At 42.7% G+C, this 18,092-nt stretch overlaps 1 protein-coding gene across 1 annotated transcript in view; it reads right to left on the bottom strand.

The window, feature by feature from the left end:
* The window catches only part of adam19a (ADAM metallopeptidase domain 19a), a 266,602-nt gene extending 255,276 nt beyond the window's left edge, over positions 1 to 11,326 (bottom strand). Inside the window, exon 1 of the mRNA XM_083937316.1 lies at positions 11,158 to 11,326. Coding sequence (XP_083793442.1) covers positions 11,158 to 11,287 — 130 coding nt within the window. The 5' untranslated portion in view covers positions 11,288 to 11,326. The remainder of the gene's footprint in view (positions 1 to 11,157) is intronic.
* Positions 11,327 to 18,092: the final 6,766 nt, after the last annotated feature.

Genomic DNA, 18,092 nt, shown 5'->3' with positions numbered 1-18,092 from the left:
AGAGGTTTGCTGTTATTTTCAGCAGTATTAGTGGTTAAAAAAGACGTTTGAATGCCTTCATCGTGCTGCCCCGAGCTAATCACTGTTAGCCGCATTCGGCTATTAGTGACTGTATCTCCAGGATTTCTCCATTAATTTATTCATTCATTCATCTTCAACCGCTTATCCCGGGGTCGGGGTCGCGGTGGGGCTGGAGCCGATCCCAGCTGACATCGGGCGTGAGGCGGAGCACACCCTGGACAGGACGCCAGTTTATCGCAGGGAACATAGAGACGCACAGAGACAGACAACCATTCACACCTACGGGCAATTTTTAGAGTAATCAATTAACCTAAATTGTCTCGATGGCTTATTTGTGAGTGTATTTGCCGATTAAGACCCGGGGATGATTTTACTTTAACCTCACTCCTGTCCTGAAGTACACTGATATTTATTGTACACAAACAAACAAACAAACAAACAAAACAACTGTAATCTTCCAATATTCCAAGTCAACGCATCTTCCTGCAGGAATAATCATGCACAGCACTGCACTTTATTTTTCACAACCACAACTTCTAACATTGTTTCCTTACAAAAACGTTCTCACTCTGTTAATGAGAAGGGCTGTGACTTTTGCCCAAAAATCATGTTTAAAGATTGTCTGTTTATTAATATTAATATTTGAATATTCTAATAGTTTTGAATAATATTTTGACCATTAAATATCAGTAGTAAGACCCTGCGGCGCGACTGCTTTTAATTAAGCGTGTCAGTCACTCTTTTCGGTCTTTGGTCACCCACTCCCCCCACACATCGTATTTCTCACGTGGAAAAATTATGTAGAATATGCTACAGCTCCCAAAAAGTCTCTGGCCGCGGTGCAGCAACGCCGCTCTCTTTGCTCTCACTGTGGAACCGGCAGGAATCAAGAGCTGCCGCTGACCAGCAGCCAGCCAATCAACAACAAAGAACAGGGTAACAACCAATGAATAAGCATAGTTTGCCTGACATTACAACAAATTCACAACTTGACTGCTGTTAGAGGATGTTGCTCAGACAATAAGCATCAGTTTTTCATTGAGTGTAAACACCCCCATTCCTGACCCCTCCTGACTGACGCTAACCTCACCTACAGGAGCCCAGATGGACAATAATAGCCTTGCTAATGAGCTTGCGATTCACAACTTCACCAAGCGTGAATAAGCCTTGGAATCTGAATTGAAAACAATGTTAACAAGCAAACAGATTTACAAAAGATATTGTCCATAACAGGTTTGAATATTAAGGGCTGCCTAATATTCGTTCAGATATCTTTTTTTTTTTATAATCGAATATTGAAGTTCGGAGTCAAAGCCCTGTTAATGATCAGTCAGCTGTGGAGAACAGGTGCTCCTCTGGCACAGAGGTGGCAGGTATCAGCAGCTGCTGCCACAGACACAACGCTCACTTTTTTGTCCTGGTGCCTGTTGGACTTCCACTACTGAAGTGGGTTTTTTCTAAGCACCAATGCATGGCTCACTGAAACAAGCCTCTAGCTCGTTGACATCAATATTTTCAAACTAGTCCTCCTGAAGAGGGTGTCCATTGACTCGATGCTGCAGCCCTCAACGTGACTTCTTTCCCTCCATATCATCTGGGCCTTTCACAGTAACCCCGTCCTGTAGGTCACACAACTTCTCTGATGGTGAGACGAAGAGCCGGTCCCAAATATCAAAGGTGTTTGTGTTTCGGGTCAAGCGCAGAATCAAGAGGTGCTGCACATGCACACACAAAAAGCTCGTATGCCGTTGTTTACCAACTGAGTTCATTTGAAACGAGGAGGACTTGAGGAATCGATCACGCCTATCCCAACTAGAGATCTAAAGCTTAAAAGTATTCCTTTAAATGATGTAATCATTTCAATAGCCTCTGACACTTGTTCTCAGTTCATTATGAAATGGGTTAGAAACTTTTATGTTGTAGAACTACATTACACTCCATCCCAGCATGGAGACTGTAACAGAAAGCTCTCAGAAACAGCACTCTGTGGCAGCCCCTCACCTACACACCAGATCCACAAAGCATAAACATAACACTCAGAAAATGAATAATGACTAAAGGAAGCCCACACAGCAGACCAAAAGGGACCTTACGCAGTATTTCTGTGGGTGTTACAAATAACAGCCACGCAATCTGCTAGTTTTCAAACAAAATTTTCTTAAAGGGTGCAACCTCGTAGTCACACCGAGCTGGTTTTGGCAGTTGGAAAATGAGGCGATGTGAAAAGGTGAGCTGGGCATTGTGAGGGAGCATGTCGCTTATAAAAGTTTGCTTATTATGAGGTCGAGCTCCAACAGTTCTGCCGACTGCGCAGCCAGCCCCTGCCCCCCCCCGGAAATAACAGCCCACGCTCTCAAGAGCTCTCAGATCATTCCATACAGAATTCTCTGGGCTCAGAGAACAGGCCTTGCATTGCAAAAGCATGTGGAGCGCAGGCCCAGGGCAGGCTGTGCTCAGTGCCTGCTAAATGGGCCGTGTTGAAGGCAGATATTCTAGAGTAAACTGCTGAGCGCAGAGTTTATTTAAATCCTGGCAGAGCAAAAGTGCATTAGGAGTTAAGAGGGCTTTTTTAACCTTTGGATGACACATCTGCGATAGAGAGAGTTTGAGAAAACCAAGCAGCAAGCAGCAGCGGCAGAGAAATGAAGCCAACAAGGAAGTGCCAACTGCAGTTCATCGAGTGGCCACTTGAGGCTGGCTGACATTACACGGGGGTGAACAGTCGGGAGCTGAGCTGCTTGTCATTGAAGTTATTGTGGCATGACTTCTGTCTGTGGTTGCCTACTAGGACTAACCCGACTCTCTCCAGATGACTTTTGTTTTTTCCTTGCTTCCGCATTGACTCGCCTACCTCCACTCAACCATCTGGGATCGCTCCATAGGAAAATGATTTCAGGTGGTCGAGCCAATCAGGACCGCGGGTGGGGTTTTATAGATGTGACGTAGCAGAGAAGCACTGTTGTGATTCAGATAACAATTGCGGCTCGTATCGAGGAAGCAGACGTCAACATGGATGCTGCTGTTTCATCCGTGTTGTCCAATCTAGAGAATCTTTCTTCTTTAAAGAACACCAGAGAACGGCTCTGAAGGCTTCTGTTGGTGGAAACCATGTCGGCTGTTCTGTTTTGGCTTTTCCCTGCGTCGCTCTCATCAGCTTCACAGGTTGATTTCCATGTGAGTGGTTGAAGTAGCCTGTCAATAAAGATGACGGAAAAGTGGTTTATCCAATCATCTGAAAGGATTTTTGATAAGGCCCAGCCTCCTGAAATCACTTTCCTATGGAGGGAACCCAGAGTGATGAGTGAAGCAAGGAGGAACCAAACTCATCTGGCAAGAGTCAGGTTATACTAGGGCTGGGCAATAATTGGATATGATTGTTTACCATGTTTCAATGGAATCATATTGTGATGAAATCATATATAGAGATATTGTGATACACAATTATGTCATCTAAATTAATAATAACAAGCACATACTAACTTAATAATTTCAGAAAATCTGATGTGAATTATATAAATATAATAAATATTTATCAAATGAGAAAATACTCAATATTTTCCATTTGTTATATTTTAAATTCACACAGGAGAATACAAAAATAGGCTTTATCATGTGGTTATTTCATATAGAATATTTATTTATCGAATTATCAGAGAACATTCTACTTGTGATATGTCTCATTATTGAGATATGAAATTATCTACTTCAGGATACAAGATTTTGATACATATTGATAGACAGTGTTTACCATGACATCAACATTGGCCACCACATATTTTCTTCTTTTTTTCTTTTACAATTTAAAATGTGTAAAATCTTATATTAGCTCCAGAAACAGACCTTCAGTTAGCTACCGGAGCAACTCAGGGCTCCAGACTAACTTTTTTCACTGTGGCTCCCAACTGGAAATGTGTTCCCCCATGGTAAATTAATAACAGATGCAGAAATTACAATGTGCTCTTTCAAATTCAGTGACACATTTTTATTGTGCACTTTTAAAGATGCAACATAGAAGGTAAACTGACAGCACCATCGCTGTCATGACAGTACAATATTAAAAAATATACCATACACAATATTGAGTCCACAAGACGAGATGCAACGATTTTAACACTTTTTTTAAATGTCAGTATTTTCTTTACAGGGGGTTGATTTTAGCAGAGAGCCTTGGTGTTGCTGCGGGTCTCTTTGCATAGCACTTTTGTTAGCTGCAGTGACGCCTGCGGTACTCACAGATGTAAACTGGTCTGTGCCGACACTGGGGCTGCTACGTGGTCTCATGGGAGGGCGTATAAATAGCACGCCACTTTTCGTGACTTTCATGACGTTTCGCGTGCATGTCTACGCATATTAAGCTTTTCGCGCTTTTCGCGTATATTAAGCTTTTCATTTAACGCCCGTAGTTCCCCAGGGTTAGGGTTAGGGTTAGGGTTAGGGCATTTCACGCCCGTTATTTCAGCCATCCTTCACATGAAATATTGATTTAAAAACAACCCTCTGGCAGAAAGCTCCACCACTTCGTATTTCTCCGCAAGGTGGCGGAGAAATACCAACACGTGGGTTTTCCCTCAATGACATTTGTGCGTCAAATGACAACGCCATCTCTGCACTACACAAGTCAATTGAGACTACATGGCGTGAAATGACACGCAAAAATCATGAAATGCGTTGTAATTATACGCGAGATGGCTTGAGAGAAATAGCGTGTCATTCACGCGCCTTTTGGTGATACCAGGCTGGGGGCTCACGTGTTACATGTTTGTGTTACTGTGGTGCCGGCACTATCTTCTTCATCGTCTGTCACTCTGTTGCTGTTTAGACACTTACATATTGATATGGCGAGACATCTGGTCGCACATGCTCAAGCAGATGTAAAATTCAGTCGCCACTCAAGTTTTGGTTGCAAAATGAGCCCATTTAGTCGCAGTCTGGAGCCCTGCAACTCAAATTCAACCATAGCAACCCCCAGTGCTGGGCTCTAACCTCTGTCACATAGTTGGTCTACCAGTTTCTTTTTTTCCCTGAAAAACATTCTATACCTATTCAAGCCAGTCTGGCTTAGAAATCATGTGAATAAAATTTTAGCATTTTTTTCAAATTGCCACAGTAAAAATGAAGAGTAAGAAATAGCCAATCACAACATGCATTAGTGAAAGCCCTCCGTTGGTGCTGCTCAAACTCCTGAACTAGCTGTTTACAATAAGAGAAATAGATGACTGAAGACAAGAAAGATGGTTATAAATGTAAATGTAAGAAATGCTGTGATGTAGCTAAAGCTGGAGATCATTCATGACCTGTTGTAGAATATATTTGCTTTTGTAAAAATTAAGCACCTAGCTGTATTACTTACATAAAGCCTTTTTATGCTCTTGTTTATGATGAGGTCAAGTGTGCATACATAATAAGAAAAATAGCTCAGCTATGTCCGGTCCCCAGGCCCCCTTAACAATATGGTTGAATCGCCCTGTCATGCACATAACATACCATAAAATTATTTAAATAAAATAATTATTTTTGTTTGTGATTCAAAGAAACCCCCCAAATGATTTTCTCTAGGACTGTTTTTCCCTTGTCTTGCTTCAGATAAGAACCGTTGATGGCAGATGGATGATGTGATGACTTTGGTTCTGCTGACTACTGCAAATGAGCTCCCAGCTTTAATGGCCCACAATCACCACTTTCCTGATGTACTGGGTTTTTTTCTGGAGGGGATTTTCAAGCAGGCAGTGGGAACAGGGGAGCAGCCCATTATCACTGTTCTATTTAGAGTGATTGTGGCCAGTTATGATCTGCAGCCGATTAACTGGTGCATTACTAGTGACACCATGCTGCAGAAGAAAATGCTGATACACAGTAATGGATCGACAAAAAGTGATACAATATGGTGAAGCATAAAGGGAGGAGGACAGACTGGTTTGGGAACAGACTGGAAAAGTGGCACGGTCCTCTTCTGTTGGACCTGCTGCCAGTTTCCATCAGTGGGAGACAAGTGTGGGACATCTGCTATTATACATTAAATAAAGAGATTGCACCAATGAACTGCTTCATAACCAGTATCTGTGCTCAAATACAACTCATGTATAACAGATAAGGACCTGGGAAATGCTACCGTCCAAAAACTGATGAACCGCACTTTAGGTTGTCATCTGTAATAACAACTTTATTGTTCTAATGCTGTTGTGTTGCCTTAAATTCCTGGTTCTGTTCAAATGAAAGAGAGCATTTACTAAAGGATGATTGAAATGTTTTGTTTTATGGTTTCTATGGGGATTTATTGGTCGGGATGAGCACAAATGTATTCCTCAATCAAGTAAGGACGTTTTGCAAGTGTATGGAATTGAGGAACAAGCTGTAAAATATGCTCCTGAAAAACAGCCACATGTGAACCAGCGGACTTCCAATGTGTTTAGCAAATAAGGAGCCAGCGCCGCAGTCACTTCACATACCGTCTCCCCAAATCTCCACTCCTGCCCTGTAGTGTGCCACACACTCTCATTTCCTCCGAGACTCCTCGGGTTTTACCTTATCTGGCCCTGTTTAGCTCCAACAACACATTTATCAGGGTTTTTGTTGTGAAATAAGGAGGGGTGTGATAAAGAACTGAATGTTAGCTAAGCTTATAAATCGACTTTATGCACCACTGTGCCTCTTTAACACATACACAGGCTGCATATTAGTATATGACTATCTATATTTATATAGATTCACACTTCATCCATGACCAGGTGCGTCATCATCCCAATGTAAAACAGCCATGACCTGGCCAGAGAACAAACTGCCAGAAAGCAGAACAGTTGTGGGCTTCAAATGTTTAAAGGAGTGATCCAACTATGCCTCACTAAAGGATTTTCTATTTCTAAACTATAAGTACTACTAAAAACACTAATAAAATACTGGAAAAAGTACATATTTTTAATAAACAGATTGATTTTTGGAGCCAGTGTATCCATAATGCATTGCAAGAGGAAATGAGAAGATGTATTGCCGTATCGATATTTTGTCCCACCCCCACTTCACGCCCCTGGAACCATTTCGCTGTCATAGGGGGTGTGATAACCTCGCTAGAAGGTTTCTATTGGTTGTATGCAAAAATTCATATTGGCTGATATATATCATTATCTAGGCGGCATGGTGGTGTGGGGCCCTTCTGTGTGGAGTTTGCATGTTCTCCCTGTGTCTGCATGGGTTTTCTCCTGATTCTCCAGCTTCCTCCCACAGTCTTAAGACATGCAGGCGTTAGGTTCATTGATGACTCTAAATTGCCCGTAGGTGTGAATGTGAGTGTGAATGGTTGTCTGTCTCTGTTTGTCTCTATGTGCCCTGCGATAGACTGGCGTCCTGTCCAGGGTTGACCCCGCCTCACGCCCGATGTCAGCTGGGATCGGCTCACTGAGACAGCAGGTTGTCCAGATGAAGGCCAAAGGGATGACCCTCTCTGTCAAGACCCAGTTCTGTCAGTACCCTCCTCTCTTCCTTTTTGTTTGAGATTGTCTCCCTCTGTCCGTCTATCCCTGCTTGTGTATGTGTGTTCATGTTTGTCTAGGTCCGGTAGGCGTTCCCCCCAAGCTGAAGCATGTTACGCTGATCACCTGTGCCACCATAAATACCTTGAGCTGACAGGCATGCAGCGCCGGACCGTTGTATTGTATTACCCCTGGATTGGCATTACTTTTCTTGTTGTGGTTATCACGCTCCCCATCGTTAAGTATACTATTCGTGTTTGTTCTTTGTTTCTCCGTAGCTTCCCGTGTTCCCGTTTCCCGTCCGTCTCCCTGATCTTCCGTCGTCTCCCCGTTCCTGTTTTTCCCGTGATCGTCTTGTTAGTTATATAACCTGTTTTTCTCTGTAGTGTTTTGCGTTTGTCTGTTGTTATTATTAAACATTTTATTTGTACTTTTACTTTGTGTCTGTGTCTGCATTGGGTCCACTATTTTTATGTTATCTCTGAACCGTTCATGACACTCTCAGCCTTAGAGAGAGGTTGGGCGTTCACACTCTGTGATTTCAAGAGGATTCAAACTTTACAAGGACACAGATTAATTTAAGTCCCTCAAAAAGGCCGGTCATCCACGTAAAACAAGTGCACCAGAGGACAGGATTATAAGAAGACTCTCAATGTGGAATCAGTTCAACACTACAGCTGGAGTTGGTCTCCAGTTCAGTGCTGAACAGGACAAGGATCTGTCTCTGCACACAGTAGGCGTGTTTCCATCAGCCCTGTAGAGTGTCCTCCCGGGAAGTTTCAGGGCACGCCCTCTCAAATGGCCGTTCACTCGCCGTGTTTCTCTTGTAAAAAAAAGGCCCGGAAAGGATTTAGGAGACTCCGGAGGTGACATATCACCCTGAATGGGTTTAGATCACCCGTGATCAGCTGGTCAGTGATATAGCGTTGCGCCCCACATCCTCAGAGCGAGAAATACAGAATAGTTTGATTTGAGGTGGCCTGCATGATTCACAACGTCAACTTACAGTATGTACAAGAAACATGGAAGAAAACACTCCACTTTAAAGAATCGAGGCGCTGTGAAAGTGTTTGTGACACCCGCTGCAGTACTAACGTTACGGTGTGTGTGTGTGTGTGTGTTCGTGTGTGTGTGTGTGTGTATGTGTGTGTCTGTGTGTGTGTGTGTGTGTGTGTGTGTGTGTGTGTGTGTGTGTGTGTGTGTGTGTGTGTGTGTGTGTGTGTGTGTAAATGGGAGAGAGAGAGGGAGAGGGAGCCGTGCCAGTGCTTGCACACATCATTTTCTTGACAATTGTGTCTTTTTCACCGTGGTGTTGTGGCATCTCTACTACCACACGTCACACCCAGCTCAGCGTTATCCAATCAGCCATTGGGAAATCTCAGGGGACAAAAGAGGCCCTGCTCTCCGACGGGGCCATTTTCTACTCTGTCAAACAGCCTCTTGAGCGACTCACGTGCAAATTAGGGGCGTTTTTGGAGAGATAGAGCCGCCTCATTCAGGGTAGTCGACCATAGTGGAAACAAACCTAGTGTCTCGTCAGTGTCACTACAGTGATGAGAGGACGTTCACTTTATTTGGGTCTGATGGAAACATTATGTTTGGCGTAGGACTGGGGAAAGACTGAAGCCAAAGTGTGTAAAGAAGTCAGTTACATTTGGAGGAGGAAGTGTCAGAGTCCAGATCTTAACCCCAAAGAGAACCTCTGGAAAATCCTTGGTGACAAAGTAATGTGTAATAAACCCACTCCAGTTAGTGAACTGTGTTAGAGAGTGAGTCAGAATGGACGCAGAACAAACCAGAGCAGTGTGAGAAACTAGTGATGTCCTGTGGGTGCAGATGTGCTGAAGTGTGGCCTCTACACTTCCTGTTCAGTTTTGAATCCTAGAGAAGAAAACATTGTTGAAATCTTCTCTTCTGACACAATCAACACTGTTCTCTCATTCTGATCACTGTTTTTTTCTCTAAATAAAGGTTTTTGTTGAAGTGCTCTGGTTATTTAAAATCATGCTAGGACAGCAGTGGTATAGACACAGAGGATATTCTATCAAATTATGAACATTCAAAAATAACAATATTTCAGAATAAATCAAATATTTATAATCGTTCGAAATAAACATATCATTCATTCATTCAAGGCCGGCCATTGTTTCCTCTCCTGACTGTAGGAGCTGTACGGCTGCAAGGATCACAATTGCCCATGGCAACATCCACAAATGGATCGTTTTGACACATCAGCAGTTCAACAGCCAACATATTCACTTTACTATGATACACAACACATGTCATAGTATACACAGACTGGACATCTGAAACAAAACCACATGTGTGTACTCTTACAGAAAACTCATCTGTGTGCAGAGGTTAGTGCAGAGGCCACACACACACACACACACAAACACACACACACACACACACACACACACACACACACACACACACACACACACACACACACACGGGCTGTAACTGCATTAACTTGGAACATCTTTCCTGAATGGAGACAGTGTTTGAGTCTTGTTTTTTCCTCGGGGTAGTTCAGTGCACATGAAAGGACACAGGGTGATGCATCACGTAGCAGCCATTATCACGACCTTTCCCTGTCGGCTGAGAATCACAGGGTGCTCAATACGATCAGTTTAAAGTTCATTTCATGTGGTTTCAAATCCAGAGTGCTTCCAGGACTCCCAGCCAAGTCAGAGCAGTGAGAAAGAAAACCCAGCCAAGACTTTGCTTCACTTCCACTCATTAAGCCCACGAACGGACCTCCTGTGGCATAAGTGGCCTAAATGTGGACCCCTCTACTGTACTGTACCGGTCCGGGCTGTTGTATTCCAGCATGTCTCTGAACTGCTGCCTTTTAAGGACAGCACACCAAGTCCAGCTCTGACTCTGCAGTCAGGCTGGAAAAGCACCCGTCGTTGAACATAAATACATTTCAAACTTTTGCTATCCCACATTACAAAAGTGCACAGACTTCTGTTATAGATCTTAAATAAGAAACCATTTGGTTAGCGGAGAGCCGCGCGCTTCGATCCGAACTTGTGTGAGGAGACGCTCGACCGAATCCCGTTCGAAAACTGACCATTTCACCTTCTCTAGCATACACTGGAATAGAAATATGTTAGGGAATATATTGCACCTTGTTTTTGAAACACCTAATGTCTTCCGCCAACTTCGGCATGAAAGCCACAACTCAACGACGTCAACTTTTTAGAATTTGACCTGATTCCACCTCTGGAACCCGCCTCATACCGACTTGATCAGGAGGCGGTCGTGGGAGGGAACCGGTGGTAATACAGATGTTATCACAGAGGTTCTGTCTCAGTGTTTCAGATGCAGCTCACGGTAACATGAAGATGAACTCGTGCTATACGGGACATATGTAGTGTGTCATGTGTGTCCTGTGCCTCTGCCTCAAACTAATGTGGCATTAAATTGCAGATTTGTATATGGAATTCGGCCCACGCGACCATGAGCGTCATATAAACGGCTAATGACTCTGGTAAAGTTTCAACGCCTTCACACCTAACACACACCGCGCCAGTTACACCGTGTTATAGTGAATGACACATCTTAAACATTTCATGTGTTCATCTATTGTGCTCCAATGCTCCGACACGCAACTGGTTAAACACTGACAGAAGTTTTACAGCATGTCCGCGCTTTTCTTTACCTTGTTCTCCGCTGTTTCCGCTGGCTCTGTCCAGTGTGCAGTTCAGCAACAGGAAAGAAAGAAAAACCAACAAACGTCCACATTTTGCCGGTGTTTTCTGGCCATTTTTCTGCCTGTGTTTACTGTACATCCCTGTGACCCTCGGTGCCGCCACCCGTCCTCCCTGTCCTCGCCGTGCTCGACTCTGCCTCCTTCGCTGACTTCTCCCGGCGTCACACTGGAGAGTCACATACACCACTTCCTGTCCGACCCGTCAAAATAAAACCGTGACGACCCATCCTTACATAGTACATTATGTCTTTAATTGGAATGGTCATTTAACATAGTTGTGCGAGGATTTACCTCAAAATGAGCCTGAGACGTTTAACATTGAGACCAGTTTTCATTAGCTGGCATAACTCAGCAGCAGTAGGCTATGAATACTATTATGCTCAACGTGCAATTCTAATATTTACCTCTGTGCCCTGGTGTACATTTCAAATATTTTAAGTATTGTTTAATAGCACCTAAGCCTGTGAATGTTCTCATTCGTCCAGGTCATCGTTATCCTCAAAGCAATTTCAGTCAAAAACAACTGGACTGGTTGTTTGTCTAGGAAGACGTTTCACCTCTCATCCAAGAGGCTTCATCAGTTCATGTACTCATCTGACCAGACTGGGACTGGTCCAACTAACTGGCGTGAGATCCAGGTATTTAACCTCTCACAAGGCGGATGATGTCACTGACACCCTTTGTGCTCCAAGTGCCCACGCCCGTCGTTAGAGTGACAGTCGTTGGTGGGCAGTTGGTTTCGACTTCGTTAGTGCTCTATTGAGTCTGAACGACAGTCGTTGGGGTCACCCGGGCCTTTTGTGAACAGTTGTTCTTTGAGGTTAGATTGTTGAATCTCCTGGGAAGGGATGAAAGGGCAGCATTGTAAATTGGAGATAAGTGGTGTCTCAGACCCCCTCCTCTGTTTAGCGATGGTTTCTCCACTTTTACATAGATGGCTTCTTTTACTCCTCTTTCAAACCATCTGTCCTCTCTGTCCAAGATTTGGACATTGTTGTCATCAAAGGAGTGGGCTTTCTCCTTGAGGTGTAAGTGGACAGCGGAGTCCAGGCCTGAGGAGAGTTAGCTCTCCTGTGTTGGGCCATGCGTTTATGCAGTGGTTGTTTTGTTTCTCCAATGTAAAGATCTTTGCATTCCTCGTTGCATTGGACAGCATAAACCAGGTTGCTTTTGTGGTGGTGTGGTGTTCTGTCCTTCGGATGTACTAGTCTCTGTCTGAGTGTGTTACCGGGTTTGAAATACACAGGGATGCAGTGTTTGTTGAAAATCCTCCTGAGTTTCTCCGATACCCCAGCCACATATGGGATGACTATGTTGTTTCTCCTGTTATCTTTTTAATAGCACCTGTTATTATATATTGTTCACATTTTTCAACAATTTATTGTTTTCTTATTGATGCTATGATTCTATAATTGCTATCCACTTTGCTGCTGTAATGAGGAATGTTCACCACTCCACATGGCGGCAGTTTGTTTCCCGTGGTAACTACTGGACTCCAGCAAACTCTCAAAGCTCAGATATAACAGCTTCTTAACTGCAAGTAAATGCACTATATTAGCAGAACTTAGAGGTCCTGTGTTCAACAATTAACATGTTTAAACCGTTTTCTATTGCCAATAGGTGAACGGGTTGTTACGTAACGGAAAAATTTAAACTGTGGACTGACTTCTATGTAGAGGATATGATTGCCCAGGAAACTCCAAAGAAACGTTTTATGCGCTCCCAAGTCCCTCGCCTGTCCCCAACAGTGATAGCTAAATGGAGTTCGCTAATGTCAAAAAATGAACCGGCAGAGTCGACACATGCTGTTGGGATGTTGTGTAAAACATCAATAACTTGCAAATCTTTTTGAACCTATGATTGGGTAGAAAAGGAGCATCTCTGAAAGGCTCAGTCGTTCACAAGCAAGGATCGGGCGAGGGTCACCACTCTGTGAACAACTGTGAGCAAATAGTTTAAGAACAAGGTTTCTCAACGTACAGTTGCAAGGAATTTAGGGATTTCATCATCTACAGTCCATAATATCATCAAAAGATTCAGAGAAAATGCAGAAATCTCTGCATGTAAGCAGCAAGGCCAAAAAAATAAAAGTGAATGCCTGTGACCTTTGATCGCTCAGGCAGCATTACATTAAAAACTGACATCATTCTGTAAAGGATATGACCTCAGGGGCTCAGGAACACTTCAGAAAACCATTATCATTACCATCACGTCCCCATGTTCCCATGGTCCTATGTTGTGATGTTCCCCGGTCACATAAGCCTCTGCCTTAGCTGATTTAATTCAGCATTTTGTTGGGGGGTAGGGTTAGGGTCTACATAGGCCTATTTTTTATTTGTGGAATTTGGCACTAATTGTGGAAAGAATAACAGGAACATCTGACCCTTTTTTAACATACAGTACAAAGGTCCCAGGGAACATAGGTATGTGCCCAACAATTGGCAGCTACCTGATGTAGCAATATACTGTCTTGAGTTGGTGACATCAGCTAATTATCCAGACTCCCAGGGCTGATCTGGCTGGCACATCGCTTGCAAAATCATTTTATCAGCTAATGTTACGAAGCAAGCACCACCAGACCCATGCAGCATAGCGAAGTTACAGCTAGCTTGCTAATGTTCGCTCGACAAACCCTAAGCTGGTTGGGCTTTACTGCGTGACTGCCATTGTTGCTTTGTGGTGCTGGTTGACGGGGTGAGTTGAAAACAGCAAGCTAGCATTGTTGTAATTATGACTGTAATTCATTTGATGCCGGTCAATTATGATCAGTCTCCTTTCTCTGGCCGGTAGTCACACACACTAGAGTGTGCTAGCATGTAGGCGAGAGCAACAGGATGCTGACTGCAATTCAACGTCCACCGTTTTTTTTTTTTTTTTTTTCTGAAGGTTACACAGAGACAGGGGCGTAGGGTAGTTGTGCTAGACTCCGATGCAAGCCTTGCATTGGGCCCAGGGATGTAAGGAGGGTGCTTCCAGTGTGACGCGCAGAAATGCAGTGCCAGATTACACTGTTACACTACCATTCACCATCATCACCTGTGAACAGTTCCTTATGAAACAACATACTGTAAATCTGACTGGTATTTGTCCACTTTCTCATACATCACAGTCATGGTGGTATGTAATTCCACCCAACTCTAGGAGAACTTTATATTCTCCTTTTCTTGAATGTATGTTTATTTGGTTTCAGTAATGATACTTTGGCTGTGAATATAAAAAATCATAATCACAATTACTTCGTTTATTTTATTTTATTCTCAACATTTACAAAAGAGCACGGCCTGCATCTGCATTTGGACCAATGGAAATCCATTGGTTGAACAGATTTTTGGGGGTCAGGGGCCCATCAAGGGCCCCAGTGCGTCGCACCATAGGCACCGTCTTTACCTACGCCCCTGCACAGAAAACCTAAAAAAACAATCTGGAAATTCAGTGAAGTCAAAGCTTTGAGAAAAATGAAAACATTTCATTCCATTTGATGTTTAAGGTGTCTACCTTCACACTTGACCTCAGGAATGAACCATATTAGCCAAATACATTCTTTAAGACAGTTAAGGTTTAACTTAGGGTAGATTTCCACTTTAATATATAGCAGACAGATTATAGACTTCTTTCCTACTTAATTTTTCCTTGACTGGAAAACTTGATTGCATTCCAGTCCACATTTTCCACTTCAGATTGAATCAATCACGGGCTGGACAGTGCACACAAAGTCAATACATTTGCATACACAAAATGTTGAGCTAAACACTCAGCAGTTGCTTCTGTCCTTTCACTGTGTATTCTTGTAACCTCGCTGCAAAGCCAAAGAGCGTAAACACCTGTTTCCTGGCCTATTTATCAGCAAGCTAATCAGCCCGATAACCTGCAGCTGTCCCGCCTGCTGCCTGTAATGCAGCCTGCCACAGCTGCAGGTCCTCAGCCACAGGAACTGGGGGCTTTTTAATACCACCAACTGTGATGATAATATGCCTTATTTACTTACTAGCTTCATCTTATTTGTAATGATTTCACTACTTATAAATGTTGTCTGACAGTTTGGGGTGTGTGTGCAAGATTTCATGCTTTTATTTTGAAGTCCAAGCCAACTATCATCCGGCAACAACCTCAGTGTGTTTAACTTGAGGTTACTTGAGAAAACAAGGCATGGTTTTGATTAATGTTGCTTTCACATGTCCTTGTAAACTCCTTCATCCAAATTCAGAAGACACAGAAAGACTTCAGAGATTTAAAAAATCTGATCATGTCATCAGACTGATTAGGAAATGGTTTTTGTCTCGGCATTGAATTTTTATTGATCAATTAAACAAGAAATTGATGTTTCAATTTTAAAAAAGCAGCATGCACTTTACATAAAAGGGCTCTTAGTTTAAACTCTAACTAAATTAAGTCTAATCATTTTAGTTTTCTTTTATGAGAGTAGCCCGATATTGCTTAAAATAATTGCTTTAATTAAGCTTGTGAAATAAAAAAGTACTGGAGGGATGGATAAACTTCAGCATGAAAATATCTGGATTATTTTTCAAAACCCTGTAACAATACAGCCCAAAATAATAATAAAAACATGAAGCTCTTAATTTGTAGAAACCGCAGGAGCTCTAACTCAATTCCAGCTGTGCAGATCTTTGTGTGCTGCAGAGCTTATCATCTTTTGGAAGGTGTGTTATTGGTGGGGGTCCGCACAATGTGAGTGGTGGGCTGTCAGAAACACAGCGCTGCCTCTCTTTGTTCTAATGTGTATGAATTATGGCTTATCAATTTCCATAAAGTTATGAAAATGAGACGGAATGAATAATGCATCGCGGGGCACCACTTGTGCGCCATTCAATGTGGTTGCCATTTACTCAGATCCAAAGACCCTACTGAATATTTAGATTACTGTCATTGGAGTGTGAGGGGACAAGGAATTGGACCCAAGTGCAGACAATGGAGCAGACAGGAACAGTACCCTGAAAAAAATATATCTTACTGAATGTAATAATTAAATCTGTGATATCTCTGTCTTTACATGATCTAGTTTTGAAGTTTATGATATAAAGTAAATGATACATAAGCTCCGTTTATTACTTTGAAGGTTGCTCAGTGGTGCATGAGTCCAAAACTCCCCGGATGATCAGCACTACTTCGGCACTGTGCAGCTCGTAGAGCAGGCACATGAGGGGCCTCTGCAGCCCAGCTGGCTACAGACAGTTTAGCTAACTTGAATGGGGATTAAATGATTCAATCAAGTGGCTCTTCTAGACTTTCAAAATGTTATCGGGCCAAACTAAACAAATTCTTATATGAACATAATCATCATTCCATGGGGGTTGTGATGCTCGAAAGAATGTATCCAAGAATTAATTGAAGTCTTTTTTGCCATGTTCGACAATGGGATTCTGTCACATCGTGTGAATTGTTTGATTTCTGTCACATCGTGTTAATTGTTTGATTTCTGTCACATCGTGTTAATTGTTTGATTTATTTGATGTTAGCTTTATTTTGATTTGATTTATGTTTTTATGCTTATTGTTACTCTGATCCTTGCCCATCTTTGTATTGAAACTGTTGCACAATCATTTCCCTCGGGATAAATAAAGGTTCTTGAATCTTGAATCTTGAATCTTGAAAAAGCATCCCATGACTCACCCGATAGTTGCAATTCCACCGTTTGACCACTTTATCAAATTGGCTTCAAAGTCTGGCACACTTCCTGGGGGCCTGTGCTGTGTTGTTCACATTGTCAGTTGTTAACCTCCACTATCGCTGAAAACATTCCTGCTCAGTTTTACGGCAGGTGGCGTTTATGTTCATTAACATTACTGCAAAACACCCCATCTTGACTGTGCGCATCCATTTGCAACCAATGACAAATGTTCGACCCTGGTAGAGTGCAGTTCACATTAAAACCGACCTGTGTCCAACCCACCTCTTGACCTGGGTTGTGAGGGTGAGTCATCCCGGATAACCCTTTCTAAGACACCATCTACCCTGGTTCAACCCTGGCTGAGCCCCCGTTGTGAAAGGAGAATTTGGTATCGACTCAACACAAAAAGGACCATGTCAGATTTACTCTGTTCGAATAAAATTGTGAAGTGGGAGGGCCGACATTTCCCATCATGCCTAGTGCTGGACTGAGCATTTGGTTAAATTTGCTGCTTTATATTCCGAAATGCAAATCTTACTTTATGTTAGCGTCCAACATGGCGTTCTGTCATTTGTTTTGGCAATTGTCATTTTTTTCACCAGCACTTAGTCACATCCCTCTGCATTAAGCACCAGGCTTTCAACTGTAAACCGGTCTGTGGTTATAGTAGACTGTAAGAGCAAGTGCTCTAGGATTAAGAGCGCCAAATTCTGTGTATGGAGGCAGGCTTGGGTGGTGCATTGATCAGACAAACAGCAGTCCGTGCAGTTTTTTTTAACCCATCTCACAATCTTTTCCTATCCCTTACCAAGTGGTTTTGTTGCCTAAACCTAACCACATAGTTATATGTGAGTTAACAACAGAAACGTGTTCTCTATGTTAAAAAAGAGCGATCAGGAGCATCATACGTTTTATGCACAGGGTCCTGACAAAACAGCAGTATGTGAGGAGTCTGGATGAGTGCGGGCTGTTGGGTTGCTTGACCACAGCTGCACTTTGCTACATAAACATACTCCCCTGCACTGGATTATAAACAGATCACATTCTCAGAATAATTGACTAGAGAAATGCAAAAAGTACGATGATTTTACTTGCAAATATATTGTCTATGCAAAAAATAAGTTGTTTATACAAAGACTAGTCTTGTTTAATCTACATAATATAATCAAATTGACCTTACCTGCTAATTTATTTTCTTACATACAGGTTATACAAGGACCTGATCTACATACAATTCCATGGGGCAGCCCCTGACATC

The sequence above is a fragment of the Echiichthys vipera genome (genome assembly GCF_963691815.1).
Source record: "Echiichthys vipera genome assembly, chromosome: 22".
Classification (NCBI taxonomy): Eukaryota; Metazoa; Chordata; class Actinopteri; order Perciformes; family Trachinidae; genus Echiichthys; species Echiichthys vipera.
Note: the sequence above shows the minus strand (reverse complement) of the source record. Positions and strands in the feature narration are given on the sequence as shown.